Below are 16,940 nucleotides of genomic sequence, written 5' to 3'. Positions count from 1 at the left end.
TTTTGCTGCTGTGCTTACTGCTCTGCTTTCTTCATTGTAACCCTGTCTGCACCACCACTCATGCCCATGATGCAGTCACAGTGCAATTTCATCACTTAGCTACATATTGTACAACTTTCTGGCAGCCAAAATCCCTTCTGCCAAAATATCAAGGCTCTGTGATAAAGGAGACAGAGAAACAATCCTGATCATCCCCACTACTCACTGCCTCTGTCAGCACTAAATCCTGGATCCTCATCAGCATGACTGGCTCCTGCCAAAGACAGCCTTGGTCCTCATGCAAATGGACAGGCTGCCATCACTGTGAAGTCATTTTTCTTATGTTTAGATGACATTTCCTATTGTCAGTGTGTGCACATTGCCTCAGTACCACTGCAAAGACTCTGGCTGCATCTTTTTATACCCTCCCATTGCTTATTTATATGCGGAGGAGAAAAGGGATGGGGAAAGGGAAGGGGATGGAAAAGGGGAAGGAGAGGGAAATAATTTCTTCTATCCATTGAAAATTCTCAGTTCACTTAATGTATGCTTTATTGACTTTGCATGATACATCCTAATCAATACAGCATGCTGTAACTTTCTTTATATTGACATCTTTATATGATGCCTCATAAAAATTATGTACTAGAGTGCTATGAATTTGCTATATCAAACAAAACTTTATTATCAAATAGAATGCTGACAGTCACACTCTACAAAGCCACATTACCTGTTTTAATTCAGTTAGCAAGCACCTGTATGAGACTTTCCACTGTTTTTCACCTGAGAGTTGTCAGCTACCTGGCTTACAGATCCCTGGGCTTTAGGGCTTCTCCATTTTAAATACATGGTACTTTACCACTCCTCTGCCATTCTTATAGTAATCAAAGACTAGTTAAAGCCAAATCTCAGGGAACCAGCATTGAGCAGCATTTACTCCAATCCTGGACAATAAAGGTTCTGAGAGATGGAAGTGCATATAAAAAAACTGTATTTTGAACAAGATGAGCAGGATGCCTGTTGATAAGGTAGGGTGAGGAGTTGGAAGTAGGACACATGCAATAAGCAATGTAGGAAGCAGAAAAGAGAGGAGTATGGAGGTGATGTTGCTGAAGGAGAAATGAGTGAAAGGTGTTTACCAGATGACAGGTAGTTGAAAGGGAATGTTAGGGGGGAAAATAGAAGTGAAATGTCAGTGGAGGAGAAGAAGCTGGGAAAAAAAAATAGAAGAGATCTGGAGGTTGGAGAAATATGAAAGGGTATGGAAGCAAGAATCCAAGGTAAAAGTAAAGCTAGGGTGCTAAAAAGTATGGTGCTGGAGTATTTCATTTTAAGAAGTTACAGAGTCACTGAAAGTGGAAACAGACCTGAGGATGTTTCCTACAACAGGATTGTGCTAAGAGCTGGAAGGGAGTACCAATGGCACAATCCTGGGAACTGGAAAGAGGTAGCAAAGTAAGAGAGTTTGTAAACCCTAATTTTGTCCTTTCTTTTTCTGTGGTTAAAATGTGTACCTAGAAGGACACAGTGGGATTAGGGAAGGTGTGTTGTCAGGGAAGGGTTAAATTGGTGATGGGAATTGGGAGGTGGAACATCTTTTAGAAGGGTAAACAGGCATTTAAAGTGTGAAAGACATTCTCTTAGGACCTGAAGGCAGTACAAGGGAAAAGCTGTAGTTGAGCTGGAGTTAAACAGTCTGAAAAATGGTTCCTTGGGACTGAAGCATTCAGAAAGAGGGAAGAAGTGGTAGTGCAAGCACATACACAGCAGGGAAGAGGTAGTGGTGAAGGCTCATACACAGAGGAGCTGGCTCTGTGAGGAGGAATCAGTGTGGAGGAAGACATGGAGTGAGAGCAAGGCAAAGATGTAGGACTGCTTTGAGATATCGCTATGGAAATTTTGCTGGGGTTATTTGTACAGATAACAGCATGCAGCCTGTGGTTACAGGTCCTTTGTTAGCCTTTCTCATCCTCCCAGTGCTACTATCTTCTCAGATGAATCATATGTGTGGATGTTTGTAGCAGTTAGTCCACCTTTCCACTTGCACATGAGCCAGTCAAAGGGGGAGAAGAGTGAATTGTGCTTCAGTAGGGCTGTAGGTATTTGCAGAAGGTCATTTTCCTGAGTGAAGGGAACTAGAGGGAAAGACTTCTGCAAACCAATACTGAGGCTCCTCCTGCTAACAACTCTCTATGTGGATAAGCTCATCTGTCACCTGGTCTTGAACACAAGGAAACAGAAAGAAATGCATAGCAATGTATGTTATGATGTGCAAATCCTTGTGGCTCTCTCCAACACCCCACCTAAATGGCTCCCACTGCCTTTTTGGCACCATCCACCAGTCACTATTTACTATCCACAGCCACATGCTGGGGGCTCCCTAGCCTCCCCCATCCAGCTCATATGAAGCCACCCTTCAAGAATGCTGCTGGAAGCTCAAGCAGCATTAGGGGGTGGTCCCTACCTCATACAGGTTGCCCTAAGGTGGTCACAGGTTCTGTTACTCCCCTACTCTCCCACAGCAAATGGGCCCCCATAGGCATTTTATTACAAGGGTAAAAGAGCCACATGCAGAAACACAAAAGTATCTATTTTGCTCTATTTCAAGGACAAGGAAGATGCTGCAGCCTGTAGAAACCATCCTGGAGTCCCAGTGGCCAGGAAGCAAGCAGGTGCTTTGCATGCAAGCAGCCATTTCCAGGAGAAAGGAGATGTTTTCAAGCCCCGAGGAAGCACAAGGAGATAGGACTGGGCAACACTGAGCCATGGGGTGAGGAACAACAGCTGGGAACGGAGCCTGGCTTCATGGTGGTGGGGACAGTGCAGCAGAGAAGTCAGTATCTGTGTCACCATGACCCCATGCACCTGGGCCACCATGATGCCCCAGACCCTGAAGACACTTGCAAGGTGAGACCTCCTTTCCCTCTCTTTGTGGAGAGTGGGGTCTAGGGCTTCGCTGCGGCCTCCTCACCATGCCGATCCTCCAGCCGCCAAGGGCAATCAACATAGCGCAATGCTCCGCTGACAGGGCTGCGCTTGGTGGGATCTAGGGCCAGCAGGTCCCGTAGCATCAGGGCAGCATCAGCTGTCAGACGTTTCCAGTGGCGGGGCAGGTCCTTCTCCAGGCCAGTTTCCTGCCACAGCATGAAGTCCTCAAAGAAAGGGTCATCTGGCAGGCTCTGCTCCCAGGGGAAGTAGCCAGTCAGCAGGCAGAAAAGCAGCACACCAAAGGCCCAGGCATCCAAGCTGGTATCAATGGGCAGGCCCTGGGCATCAGTGGTGTTGCTCAGCTCAGGGGCAGTATAGGGGAGTACTCCAGCCACCAGCTTCAGCTTGGTACCCCTGGGCCTTGTAAGCCCGAAGTCAGTCAGCTTGATGCATCGACACTCAGGATCGAAAAGCAGCACGTTCTCAGGCTTGACGTCACGGTACACGAGCCCTCGGCTATGGATGAACTCCAGTGCACTCACAAGCTGCTTGGCACAGTGCTTAGCAGCTAGCTCAGGGATCCCATCCTGCACATGAAGAGAGACAGACAGTACAGCACACACGAGTCATCTTGGCAGCCCTGCCAGCTGCGGTTTCACCAGAGTGCTCTGCACTGGGGAAGATTTTTGCCTATTTGGTCTTGCAAGCCTGAAGCTGCTTCAACAATGAAGATCCAAGAGATGAGATACTGACAGCCCAGAGTTTTTATCTCCCTGCCTCTGACCTGCCTGCATGGGGTCAGATGCTACAGTCCCAGTTCCCATACCCTTGTAGAAGCACTCACCCGAGGTTTGATGATAGAGATGAGATCTTTATGCAGTGCTGGTTCATAGAGGAAGCCATAGTACTGGCTAGACTCTATGGCAATTCCAAACATGCTGATGATGGCAGGGTGGGTGGCAAGGGAGAGCGCCACACAATACTCATACAGGAAGGCGTGCAGCTTGGTACTGGCTTTGGGTAGCAGCTTGAGAGCCATAGGAGTCCCTGGAGATAGGGAGAGTGGGTTAGGCTCCCTGAAAGTCCCTCAAATCATGGCAGAATGGGCACTTAGAAGCCATGGGTTTAGACACTGTCAGCCACAGGGAGGTATCTGGCCCAACACTTTTATGGATATATCCTGTGGACACCTGATCTGGGAGCAGGCACTGCTGCTGGCATGAATTTTCACCCAGTCAGTGCATGTATAGGAGCACTGAGTAGGGGGAGGAAAATTCAGGCTATGTGGGTTCATCGACCTGAACTGGCATGAATGGGGAAAAGAAGTGTCAGAACCCAGTGGGCACTCATAAGCCTGAGTGGCCCTGGCAAGCCCCATCTGGGACTTCCACCTTCATGTTCTGTCTGTGGACTCAGGGGCACCATTTAAGTTAACACCTGGGGCTTCACTCCCTAAGCTGTGTGGTAGTGGTGCTGGTTTCCAGCATTCACACCCGTGCCAGTGCCTAGCCATGAAACCTATAGATCCCGACTTGTGGATTGATTTCCCTCTTGACCTTGGACCGGCTTTATCACCATAACCTTGCCTAATGTTCTAGGCTGCTCCCTGAATGGGTGAAATGGGATGGTCCCTGCTTGTGGACACCCTTTGTCATGCCAGTTTCCTGGGGGCCCCCAACCATGCCTGCCTGGTGTCTGGTCCCAAAAAGCCACCAGACTACCCAGCACCCTGGCAAGAGGAGAGGAGGCAAGGCACAGTAGCTCATAGCAGTCAATTCCTTACCTTTCTGTCTGTGTATCACTAGCATCACATGGCCATATTTGCCCCTGCCCAGCTCCCGAACAACCTCATAGTGCTCAGACACCTCGGTGCGCACCAGGCTCTGAGCTGTGATCTCCAGGAGCTCATCTAAAATGGTTGGTGCTGCTGTCCTTGCTGCTGTTGGTGTCTCAGCCATTGCTGAGTGCTGTAGAAGCAACACAGCCCATGTCAGAAACATCACAATGGGCACAGAGAAAATGAGATCATACATGCCACACAAACTTGTTCATAGACATAGACCATCCTCCTGTGTCCATTCTAAAGCTTGGCCTTCCAGGTCTCTTATTATTTTATCCTCCAAGTTGCTAGGCAACAAGCAAACCATTAACAAAGTCCCAGATTATCAATCATGACCCACAAAATCAAGGAATGAGAGGGGCCACAAGGGCACATTTCTGTCTCGTTATCATCATGTTGTCTGCCAGCACTCCCATGTTTTTTTCCATAAAGCTGTGTTCCAGCAGATCAGTCTCCAACTTGTACTAATTGATGTATGCAGTTATTCCTTCCTAGGTACAGTACCCTACACTTGCCCATTTGAACTTCATAAAGTTACTTACTCTCTGCCCAACCCTCCACTCTGTCTAGGTCATGCTGGATACAGCACAGCCCTCTGGTGTGTCAGCCGCCCCTCACAGTTTTGTGTCATTAGCAGACTTGTTGAGGGTACATTCAATCCCTTTATCCAGGTCACTGATGAATATATTGAACAGGACTGGACCCAGTACTGACCTAATTCTCTTGCTTTCCTTATCCTACTGCAGCAAGGTTGTGTCTCCCTGTACAGAAATCGACCCCTACTGCTTACTGAAGAAAGTCCTTCAGGCAGCAGAAGAGACAAACTCATTCCTTAGGCAGAGACACAGCTAGTCCATGACAAAAAAAATGGACTCTGCTAGTGCCAAAGTCAGGATGCTCTGAGCAAGCCAAAGGGAGCTCAGTACCTCACATGCTTGCTGACATTTCTGACCGAAAGTCATTCATCTGTGCAGCCAAGAAAGTTAGGCAGAAAGGAAGCTTGGACATTAATGGCATGTTGAGCCAACCAGCTGCTCCAGACCAATTTCAATGCTTTTTTCAGTCTCGTCCAGCAAGCTACCATGCAGCATTTCAAGACACCTGTGGTGATACTCTCCCCTGATTACTTCCTTGTGCTCTGAACGCAGGCAACTTGGCCTGGGAGCCCCTCCTGTCTTTGGAACAAGGCCATAGAACCAGAGTCATAGCATGGTTGAGGTCAAAAGGCAGCTCTGGAAGTCACCTAGTGCACCCTCCTGCTCAGAGCAAGGTTAAGTAGAGCAGGTTGCTCAGGACTGTGTCTAATTTGGTTTTTAATATCTCTAAGGACAGGGACTCCACAACTGATCTGGGCAACTTGTTCCACTTTGGATTGCTGCTAAAGTAAAGATGTTTTTTCTTATGCTTAAATAGCAAGTCAGGATTCATCTTGTCCTGTCACTCAGTGTCACTGAGAAGACTCTCAGTGGGACTTTCTCACATCTTCCCATAAGGTATTCATACACATTGATGCATGCATGTACCTCCTTGAGTAATCTCTTCTTGAGTCTAAACAAGTCCCAACTCTCCTAGCCTTTCCTTATATGAGAGATGCCTCAACATTTTAACCACCTTCATGGATTTAGCTGGATTTGTTACAGTATATCTCTTCTGCTGGGGAGCACAGAACTGGATCCACTACTCCAGGTATGCCTTCACTGTTCTGACTAGAAAGGAAGGATCACCTCCCTCAATCTGCTGGTAATGCTCTGCCTGATACAACCCAGAATGCAACCCAAGAAGAGCCTGAGGGTTGCAGCATTCTTCAATATGTTATAATGTGCAGTGAGACAGAGTTACAACAAAAAAACAGTGCCTTGCCTCTGCACCTACACAATCAGGATCTCTTCCTCTGAAACATTCTGACTCACATGATGCTTTTTAGGGGATGAAATAGGATTTCATATTGCTAAAATGAAAGACAGCATCTGGGGAATATGAATGTCAGCAAAAAGTGTTAAGTATTGTCCCTTAGGTTTTACAATATTCTATCTGTGACAAGATCTCGTTACAGTTCCTTCAGGTTCCAGACCCCACTGCTGCTAAATCTGGTCCTTCTTAAGAATCCAGTAATTTAGCAATAGAATTAGTTAAACCTAAGAAAACTACAAAAAGGTTGGATTTCTACAGAGGAATAGAACTACTTGTGTGAGAGTTTCCTTTCTTTTCACTTCTCTCCTAGGCTGCACTGCTCAATTTATCCAATTCAGGAGTACCAAGTAATTTGCCCTACTTCACTGCCAAGAGCAGCCAAAGTTAGTACAGTCCGTAGGGAGTTCAACATGAACAAGTATGTATATGGGAGGGGATGAATGGAAGAGTGGAGAGACACTCACAGGGAATGTCAGTCTGGAAAGTATTTTGGAGATTTTGCTTTGATGTCCTCCTCTTTCCTGTCCAGTTGGCACAGCTTGTGAAATTCCATACAGCAAGGCCATTACAGAACCTGCAGATGGACTCGCTTTGTATTTGCATTTCCAAACTGGTTTTGTCACATTTAGGCGTCAATAACCTGAAAAAGCCCTTTTAAAAAGTCCTAGCTAGAAATATAGACAAAAAACCCTTAAACTGTAATAGAACTTTGAAAGACATAGACCTCCCTTGATATTAGATAGGCCAAAGACATACAAAACAAGGAGTGGAGCAAATGGAGAGATGTTTTCTTGTCTGGTGCAGAACACATTCAACTAACATTTGGGGGGGGGGGGAGCTGGAATCAAAAGATCTCCAGTGTAAGACAATGTTTCTCTTATATCAAATTCATGGTTATATACAAGTTCTCGTTAACAAATGGTTCACAAACTTTTTAGACAATTTCTCAAACTTGAGCTAGATAAAATTCCTTCCCTTGTAGGCTGGCCCCCTGTTCGTGCTATCTAATCCAAAGGTTAGAGTATTCTGAGTATATCCACTTAATATGCTCTTAAAATCTCTATTCATTTGCATTTCATTATTTATTACATGATTCATCTATTAATCTATTTTTTATATGAGTTATTCATTCCCTCCTAGTTACTATATGAGAATTTACTTTTGTGAATGAAAAGAGGTGCTTTCTGTATATTCTTGGTTCTTGCTCCAGCTTTGAGAGTCAAAACATCAGTCCATAAACTTCTGCAATTAAAATAACTAAAAAAAAAACTAAAAATGTGTCTTTCCACTCCACATTTCAAGTGAACTGCAATATAGGTGTTAATCCCATGTGTGGGCCCACTAACATGGGAGGCCAGAGTGTCTGGGTACAGACTAGAGCATCCAAGTGACAAACTGAAGTAGCTAGCTTGGACAAAAGGATCAGCTAGAACATATGGTTAGAGTGTCTTTTTTTAGGGTCAGTGACAATCCTGTGGGTCTGATCAGGGCTCCATGTGAAGGAAGCCCCAGGTGCAGAACAGTTTGCAGGCTTTGGCCTTCACTACCCTTGAGGAAATTGATTACAAGATACAGTTTGTATTTCAGGAAATAGCCAAAGTCATCAGTTCTTTCTCTGAGATGACATTCTCTGACATTAACCAGAAAGATAAATAGGGTCACATTTGGGTCACCACTGAGTAGAGCATGCCCGAGTGCTCTGCACCTACCTCTCTTACCCTCTTACCATTTGCCCTTTACAGAGTGACAAGCACTGATCAGGGAGGAGGCTGCCATGGACTTCGCTAGGAGGCAGTCACCATTTGCTGTGCCATACTGAAAGAAGCAGCCTTTGTCAAAACTGTTCTTTCTTCTGTTACCCTTCCCATGCTTCAGTCCTGCTAGAGGTCTTGGTTCCCAGCTGTTGATATGTGAGAAACCCCTGTTCTCTGAAAGAGTCTTTAATTACAGCAGCAAGAAATTCATATCCCTTCTACCATCAGGACATGCTCTCTGAGGAGCTGAGGAATAACCAGCCTATGGAGGTACAGTGTCTTAGTCTAGGTAATGTTACTCTGGTTCTTCAATCAAAATTATTAATATATCAGGTCCAGAAAACACTTCATACTGGTCAAGAGCCAAAGACAGTGTCACCTCTGCATAACAGAGATGGTGCTATGATGACAGAACTATAGATGAGTTTAGGCAGGAAGAAACCTCTTGAGATCATCTTATCTAATTCCCCTGCTCAAGAAGGTTAATATGTCCACAGATGGAAATTCCACACTGTCTCTGAGCAACCTATTGCACTGTTTTACTACCATCACCCTAAAAAAGAGAGAGAGAGAGAGAAAGAAAAAAGGAAAAAAAAAAAAGGGGAAAAAAGTAAAAATTAGAAAACATATCCTAAAAATTATAGGATATCCTAATCTGACCTGATGGTTCTCCTGACTGTTGCAGGGCTTATGTGCACAGTGGTCAGAGGTACTACAACAGCCTGTGAGAACATATTTGTAACTACTTGGAATGCATAAAACTAGCAGAGTTCAGGCTGTGTATTTAACCACTGTTTTATGCAGGCTTCATAAACCATCTGGAGCACTGTGCTTCTAAAGTGCCCACATCAGTTAGCTTAAAATGAGATAGGATTCTTCAAAAATTGTCCAGTTCTCATAGCAAGCCCTGCTTTGGGCAGCACTCAGATCCATTTTGTAGCTCTTTTCTGCAGCCTCCCCACTTAATGCTGGGAGAATGCCTATTCAGAGACTCATCCTCCTACACTTATCCTCCGCTTCATGCCTGCAGAAGCATCCCATTCCTTGATAGTTCCTTCAAAGCTATCACTGTGCATTCATCCTGACATTGGTCAACATCAATAAGCCACATATTTTTACTTAATTGAAAAATCAGCCCAATATAGTAGACATTACTGTGCTTTATCGGTGTCCTCAACCTACTCAATTAATATTGTTACATCTCAAATCTGCTATAATACTTTTAGCTTCATCAATGATCTGGGAAAAAAGCACTGAAATCATCCAGATGTTTGCAACTGTCACAAAATACGTTTGGGTAGATAATGCATAGCTTGATAAAACTAGAGCACACATGTACACACATACAAAAATGTTTCAAATGACCAAGGAAGTCAGGAGTTTAGCTTGACACTGAGTGACAGAAGAAAAAATTAATGTCTTATTAATTAGACAAATCTAAGTTCTTCATACTAATTTGTAGGTAAAGTGAGCACTGTCTAAACTCACAAAATGTAGATCTGGTAGAGCTTCTCTTCCTTTGCAGGCCTAGATACGTAGGATGATAGGGAATTGCACTAGACATAATCTACAGTGATACAGATATATATCCTAATGATACAGACACAAGCCTAAGAGAACAACAGTGAAAGCACTACAGATGTTGCAGATTCCACTTTTGCCTTCACTCAGCCGAAAAGAACACCCAAAAAGCATCAGACACAGGAAACATCAGCAGCGGAAGACAAAATTGCACTTTCCAGAAGCTAAATTAAGAAAATAAACTTCATTTGAAACATATATACAAACAAACAAACAAACAACAAACCATGAGGTATAGCTGTTCAGCTTTTAAACAGATTAAGACAGATCACGACAAAAAATGAGAACTGTTCTGAGACGATGTGCCTCCTACAGTGAATTCTCATTTCTGCCATGGTTTCTACATATGAATGTCCTGAGACACCCTGAAACTTAATCTCTGAAAAGCAGCTGAGTTAGGAAAACTGTATTTCTGAAGAGCTGGCCAACTGCTAACGACATCTGCGTTAGAACTGAGGCCATCCTGCACCCCTGGATTTTGTGTTTTTATTAGAAATGCATTCTTTCCACGTGCTCTGCTTTGCACTGCTATGAATCAACTCTTTTTGAATGTTCAAAATCTAAAAAATGTGAAAGGCTGATTTCTCTACACTGTATTTCCTGAACTCCTTTGGAGTCTAGCTGATGGGTCAACAGAACCAATTATTAGATGTTTTCTATGGTATTGGGTCAGCAAGCTACTGCTAATGTCTACAGCGTGAAGGAAAACGGACCTTGAGGATGACAGTTAGGAGAGGAGCTTCTCGGGGATAGTGAATCAAAGTTTCTACCATCTCTGTATCTCTCTGTGGGTACTAGAGATTCACTATAGAGGTCTCTCTGCATTAAGGAGAAGCATCATAATAAACGGCGGCAGCTGAAGCCGAAACGAGGCACGTTCAGATCACGGCTGTGTAGACTTTGGGAAAAAAAATCTGAAAATTCATCAAACAGTATGGAAGAATATCTGCCCATCTCTGGGACTTTTAACTGGAGTGATAAGCTTTTTTTTTCACTATGAGGTCCACTCTAGTGCAAACCATGCTTAATACAAGCAAGGGATCAGAACAGATTGTTTCTGGCCTTACTGCAGATACATGTATGATCTTCCTTATAAAACTGATCAGCAGGCTAGTGCTTAATCTCGCTGTGGAGAACCGAGCTCTCTCACCAGAACTGCCAATTGTTCTTCCCAGGCAGAAACATCCACCAGCCTTCCCTGGAGAGAGCCCCATAAGCCTCTCTCCAGCAAGCAGTATACCACAACCTCTGCACAGCAGCCTCGTCCCACAGAAGTCAGCAGCAATCTTGCTAGGACTAAGCCACATCGCACCCTGCTCCCAACCACCTAGTTGGTATCACGGCGCTATCCCACCAGCCACAACTGGACACAAAGTAAACTTTTGGGGCAGAGCCACCTAACAAGCTCACAGATGTGGAAAATGGGCGCACTCCATGTCGCATCCACATGCTATGCCACAGTCTCCAAAACCCATTTGTGAGGGCTGGGTGCCCTTTCACATTCCTGTCCAGCCTTTCATCCTGCCATGGCTATAACTTCTCTTCCCACACTCCTTCCCTGTCCTTCTGCCCGTCCTAAGCCTCTCACCTTCTCCAGCAGGGCAGCACTGCCGGCCGGCTGGGAGCTGCCTCACTTCTCTCTTGCTTTTCCCTCGCTGCTGCACCCCCGGGGCTGGCTTCAGCCTGCGCCAAGCAGCCGGAGAGGGCTGCCAGGCATTACAAGGCCAAGCGTGACGCTCCGCCCCTTCCCAATATCTCTGGTCCTGGGGGCACACTGCCTCTCTGCTGAAGGTGACCTTTGGGAGGGGAGAAAAGAGGGGGAACCAGTGGGGGAGGAAGGAGGCTATCCATCTGCCTTGTTAACAGAGGGGGAGGTTTGGCAGGGATCAGACTGCAGTTCTGGTTTCTGCTTTAGCCATGCAATCATAATCCCCAGGGACGCTTCAGCAGACACAAACTTTTCAGCTCTTCTGCCCACCTAAGGCTCTCTTAACAGCTGAGGGAGCAGAGCACCTTCCTGGTTTTGTGCATGGTCCTTGCTCTGGGGCCACACTGAGTAAAAGTACATCCTTGATGGTGGACTGCCAGCACTTACTCTAGGCTACCAAAAAGGCCAAAGGTGTGTAAGTCACGGTTGCCTATATCAGTGATCACTGGAGACCCGGGCACAAACCGTAATTTATTCAAGAACCCTTCATGCAGCCTGGTGGGCTAGGTTTGTCACACCCACCAGTACTACAGAGCATTATGGTGAAGCTGAAGTTGTAAATGGTAACTACAATGACCTGACACCTACTTTCTGTACCTCCACCCTGACTGTGTTCTGTGCCAAAGTCATAGAATCATACAACTACCATGACCACTAAACAACATCCTGAAGTGCCACATCTACAAGCCTCTTGATCACCTCCAGGGATGGCAGCTACACCATCTCCCTGAGCAGCCTGTTCCAGTGCCTCACCACTCTTTCAGTAAAGACATTTTTCCTAATGTCCAGTCTAAACCTCCCCTGGCAGAACTTCAGCCCAGTTCCTCTTATCCTATCGAAGAGACCAACTATGGCCTTACTCCAACATCCTTTCAGGCAGCTGTAGAGAGCAATAAGATCTCACATTAACCTTCTCTTCTCCAAATTAAACAACACCAGTTCCCTCAGGTGTTCCTTGTACAATATGAGCACCAAACCCCTCACCAGCCTCACTGCTCTTCTCTGGACACACCCTAGGATCTCAATGTCTTTATTACACCATGGCACCAAGAACAGTCGAAGGGAAAGCAGATCTTGGAGAAATGGACAACAAGCAGATCCTGGATCTTGGCTCTGAAGCAGTTGTTTCCTCTCAAGTAGATCAATTTGTGTATCTGAAGCAGTGATACATAGAGCAGTGACAGGAGTGTCACTGCACTGACCTCCCTTGTCCTTAGAGCTGGGACTACGCAGGTGACCTGTCAGGCTTAAGCTGCCTCAATGAGCCTCTGTGTTCTCTCTGAGGACATAGGAAGGCTGAGAGAGGACAAAGATGAATGAAAGTCTAACAGAAGAGAGCAGAGCAGCCTCCATAACCTTAAATACCTTAGGTCTTCAACACAGGACTGAACCTTCTTGCCTGCTCTCTGAAGCATGGGAAATTGCACCAAGGACTTGGTGCTCTGCCCTACATAGGGAGGTGAGAGGCACTGGACAACCATCACAGACCTATGAAAAGCCAGTCTGCTGCCACTAGGAGATGATGCAAATCAGAGGGCAAGAGTAGCAGCATAGTCAGCTGTCCCTATGCTTTTAGATAAGAGGTGGGGAGTGTGGTTGTGGTACTGATGTCCCAACCATCTTGTGCTGTTCAAGGCTGCTCCTTCACACTCATTCTTGCAGGAAACTCTAGGGATTGGCAAAGGCCTTTTATCTTCAAATTCCCTACATGCAGGGACTTTACAGTTGGAAGTGGTGTGAGTGTGTAAGAGAAACCTACCCAATATTCAAGAATTCATCACTGGAATGGACAGTGCAGTGTAACCCATGAATATGGCACCGGTATTATCTATTTTTCTGGGTCACAGAATGGTTGAGACTGTTGTTGCTACTTGAGATGCAAGTCAGAAGTCAAGCTGAAAAGCATTCCTGGGGACTTGCTTGATCACAGTTACAAGGCAACCCTAAGAAAGGAACCAAAGTTCCCCTGCCCTTCTCTTCTCCAGTCCAATCTCTAACTCAAACTTGCTTCCAGATGTAGGAACAAATGCAGTAGTCTTCCTGATTTTCCAGATAACTTTTTAAGAAACAGATTCCCTATGTTTTCTATTCCTGTTGAGGATTGGACCTGCTGAGTAGTTTGGCTCAGATAAAAGACCCCTTTCACAGCCTTACCTGCAGTGCACCAACACACAGCAGTCTGGCTGAGGGCTTTTCCCTATGTACAGTTCATCTGACACTACATCTTCAGGGCTTGTCATGCATTGCCATGACACAGAGAAAATGTGACATACTGAATATCACATGTAGGTGTGAGACTCCCTCCTCTCTGTTCCCTGAGGATTGGTCAGAGCAGCTGTTGGAAGTCCTAGGGCCTGAAGTCAAGCGTTTCTGCATTTCAGGACCTCTGTAATCTAACACCTACACCATCTGACACATGCAGCACACATTTTGTCCTGCTGGCAACCAAGATATTGGTCAAAGTCAACACTGGCAGAGCTGGAAATATGATGTAACCAAGATTACCTTTGTCTTTTGGAAAGCTCATTCCATGCTGTGGACTTGAGAATGCATTGTCTCCAGCATGTGGAACAATTTGCCTTCAGCACTGTAAGCAGACTCACGATGAATCTTACAGAAACTCAAGGCTGGTTGTGGATCTCTACACACCCTTCAAGCAAACTCTGTAGAAAACCATTGGAGGTGAACAAAAGAGGAAAACAGCAGATATTAATGACACTTCTGTTCCACTTGTCTAATGTTGTCCTTTGCACAGACTCCTCTCAGATGCATGTTTATGCTTTGTGGGAGTGGCCTATGATACTTTATGAAGAAAACATTATTTTCCTTCTCTGAATTATTGTTGATTTGGAATGGTAAATATCCTGTCCCTTGCATGCCTGGCTCACAATAGGCAGCACACAGAAAAATAATGGAACAGAAGCACTCCCAAGAGCTAGACATCGCACAGAAAGTCATGTTCATGACAATTGCACAAGGAATATCTAGACTAAAGAAGCTGCAGTGAATAAATCTAGTCAGGAAGGACTCTAGCACACCTCTTTATCCCTTGCCTTGCCTTGCCTTGCCTTCCCTTTCCGATCATGCTGTTAGTGAGTGCTCAAAAGTCAGATGATGTCAGATGTCTGGTTGCAACTGGAACACTGCCCCTTCAAAAAAGAAATCCACCAGGCTCCTGCAAGCACCTGAAGAGCCACCGGGGGGACTTTCCAACACACCATTAGCAGGACATTCAGTTTCTCAAATGTTGGGCTTAACCCGTTTTTGAAGAGTTACGAGAATGACTGCCTAACGACTGGTGATTTACACTGAAGGTAAAGTTGGTGCAGAGATCTGTACTTCTGTTTCAGAACTACCCAGTTGGACAAGGCTCCTTTCAGTTTCCATTCTGGACTATGACCCACCAAGAGTATCTAGGGTGATGCTAAAATTTATGCTATTTGAACCTAAGAGAGCACTCTCTGGTGGTATGGAGGCATATCTGCATTGCTATTGTGTGAAAGCAAGCTGCTGAAGTATGAACATCAAGCTCTTTAAACAGAACCTGAAGTGGCACTGCTCCTTTGGTATTGTTGTCTATGGCAATACTCACTGTATCTGTATATATCCAAATTCTCCATAAACATTTTAGCCATAACATCACTAGTGGTAGATTTTCAGAGGAGTTATGATCCCTTCATTTCCAGCACTCAGTTTTGCCCAATCCTTTTCAGAACCAGCTTTGTTCCTGATACGAGGGTGGGAATAGTTCTTTGACTTTCTCCATTGCCATTCTGCTTCTGTTAATAATTTGCCTTCCTACTTCTGTTAATAATTCTGTGAGCTTCCAACATTTTCTTCTCCTGCAGCCTCAGCAGAAATGCAAGCAAGCCAATCTGCAGTGTGCCACAGGATGGGGGCTGCCTCCTTGAGAGAAAGCTGGGGCCCTAAGCCCTGCTCAGCACCAGCAGGTGCTCAGAGGAGTCCACCAGCTGCACAGATCTTTTGTGCTCTGAGGTCATTCAGAGCTACCCCATTGCTGAGGAATCTGCTGGCTGCCTTCCTGAGAGTGCTGTACAATGTCCCACCTCTCCTGCCAGCTAACAAAACACGCTCATGCTGACACCTGTCCGTGCTTCTCAGAGGTGCTTCCCAACCATATTCCTCAGATTCATCAAATCCTCTCACATCCAAAACCTCTGTTCATCCACTGACTACCATATCTACTACAAAAAAAATCTGCCCAGTCCCACTTCAACCTGCTTTCTTCACGCTGTTCTTGGCTGCATTGTGTACAGACTGGTTGCAGGAGGCAGTGTTAATCCATTGGGATCTGTGAGCACTGATCCCAGCTCCTCAGAGCAATGCTGAGGCAGTGCCTTTCCACCCCAGCACAGGGTCAGGGACTCACTCCTAACAATGGGCTGGGAAACAAAGGATGGTCCCAGACCCTGAGGAAGATTGACCCTTCCTGTTCTATTTCACCTCATTTCTACAGCTTCATCTTCCTAGGGGAGCAAGCCAGTACCCTGCAAAGAATCTTCTACCAACCAGACCATAGGGATCACTGCTGCTGGGACAGTGTCCCCAGTATCGGTGTCTCATCTAATGACAAAACCCTGCATGGGCCTCTTCTGGGTCTGTACACAGAAGTGGGAGGAAGGGAGGGTGAGAGGTGTCCCCCACTGGGTGGATTCAGAAGTGAGTGCCTGCTTTCTGGCAGGCCTAGGTGGCTGGAGGGCTGGGATCATTCATGAGTAAACATTTGAGGCACGCTGGTCAGCTAGGTTCCAGCACTGGCTGGGGACATCACAGCACTGAGGTGCCAGGAGGTCCCTCTCAAGGCCGATTTGTGCTTCTAGCACCCATCACAGGGCTGCTTTAGCTAGCCACCATCTCTGTAGAAAAGATGACATCAGAGTGACGTGGTAATAGCTATAACAAATGGGGATAATAACATCTTGAACAACAAAAAATAGAGATTTTTTAAAAATCACTGCTCATTGTCTCTTCAAAATACAAGACACAGGCAGGTCCAAAAATAAAATGCAAGGCTCCCTCACCCAGCATATCTTCAGCCATGGGCACCTGGCCTCAGGAGAATGTGGGTAATAAATGTTTATGTGGTGCCATAAAATAAGTGGATGGAGGCGTGGCAGAGGCAGAGCACAATTAAATACAAAGTTCAGCATATGTCTCATATGGCTGGAGGCTACAAGAATATCTGGGGAATTTACTAGATAATTCCTTGCTCTTATAT

At 45.6% G+C, this 16,940-nt stretch overlaps 1 protein-coding gene across 2 annotated transcripts; it reads right to left on the bottom strand.

Moving 5' to 3' along the window:
- Positions 1 to 514: 514 nt before the first annotated feature.
- Positions 515 to 11,650, bottom strand: LOC137453093 (serine/threonine-protein kinase SBK2-like). 2 transcript variants are annotated; one of them, XM_068162044.1, is made up of 4 exons: positions 11,582 to 11,650; positions 4,691 to 4,874; positions 3,752 to 3,954; positions 515 to 3,494 (listed from the first exon to the last, which is right to left on the bottom strand). In XM_068162044.1, the coding sequence occupies exons 2-4, from the start codon at positions 4,863 to 4,865 to the stop codon at positions 2,925 to 2,927; spliced, it is 948 nt and encodes a 315-aa protein (XP_068018145.1). In that variant the 5' UTR covers positions 4,866 to 4,874; positions 11,582 to 11,650; the 3' UTR covers positions 515 to 2,924. The 2 variants fall into 2 exon arrangements, with proteins under 2 accessions (XP_068018145.1, XP_068018146.1); XM_068162045.1 differs by lacking the exon at positions 11,582 to 11,650 and having other exon boundaries at positions 4,691 to 5,112.
- Between the last annotated feature and the right edge of the window lie 5,290 nt (positions 11,651 to 16,940).

Source organism: Melanerpes formicivorus, unplaced genomic scaffold, assembly GCF_026170545.1.
Source record: "Melanerpes formicivorus ecotype bairdi unplaced genomic scaffold, bMelFor1.0.p_v2 SCAF_61, whole genome shotgun sequence".
NCBI classification, from domain to species: Eukaryota; Metazoa; Chordata; class Aves; order Piciformes; family Picidae; genus Melanerpes; species Melanerpes formicivorus.
Note: the sequence above shows the minus strand (reverse complement) of the source record. Positions and strands in the feature narration are given on the sequence as shown.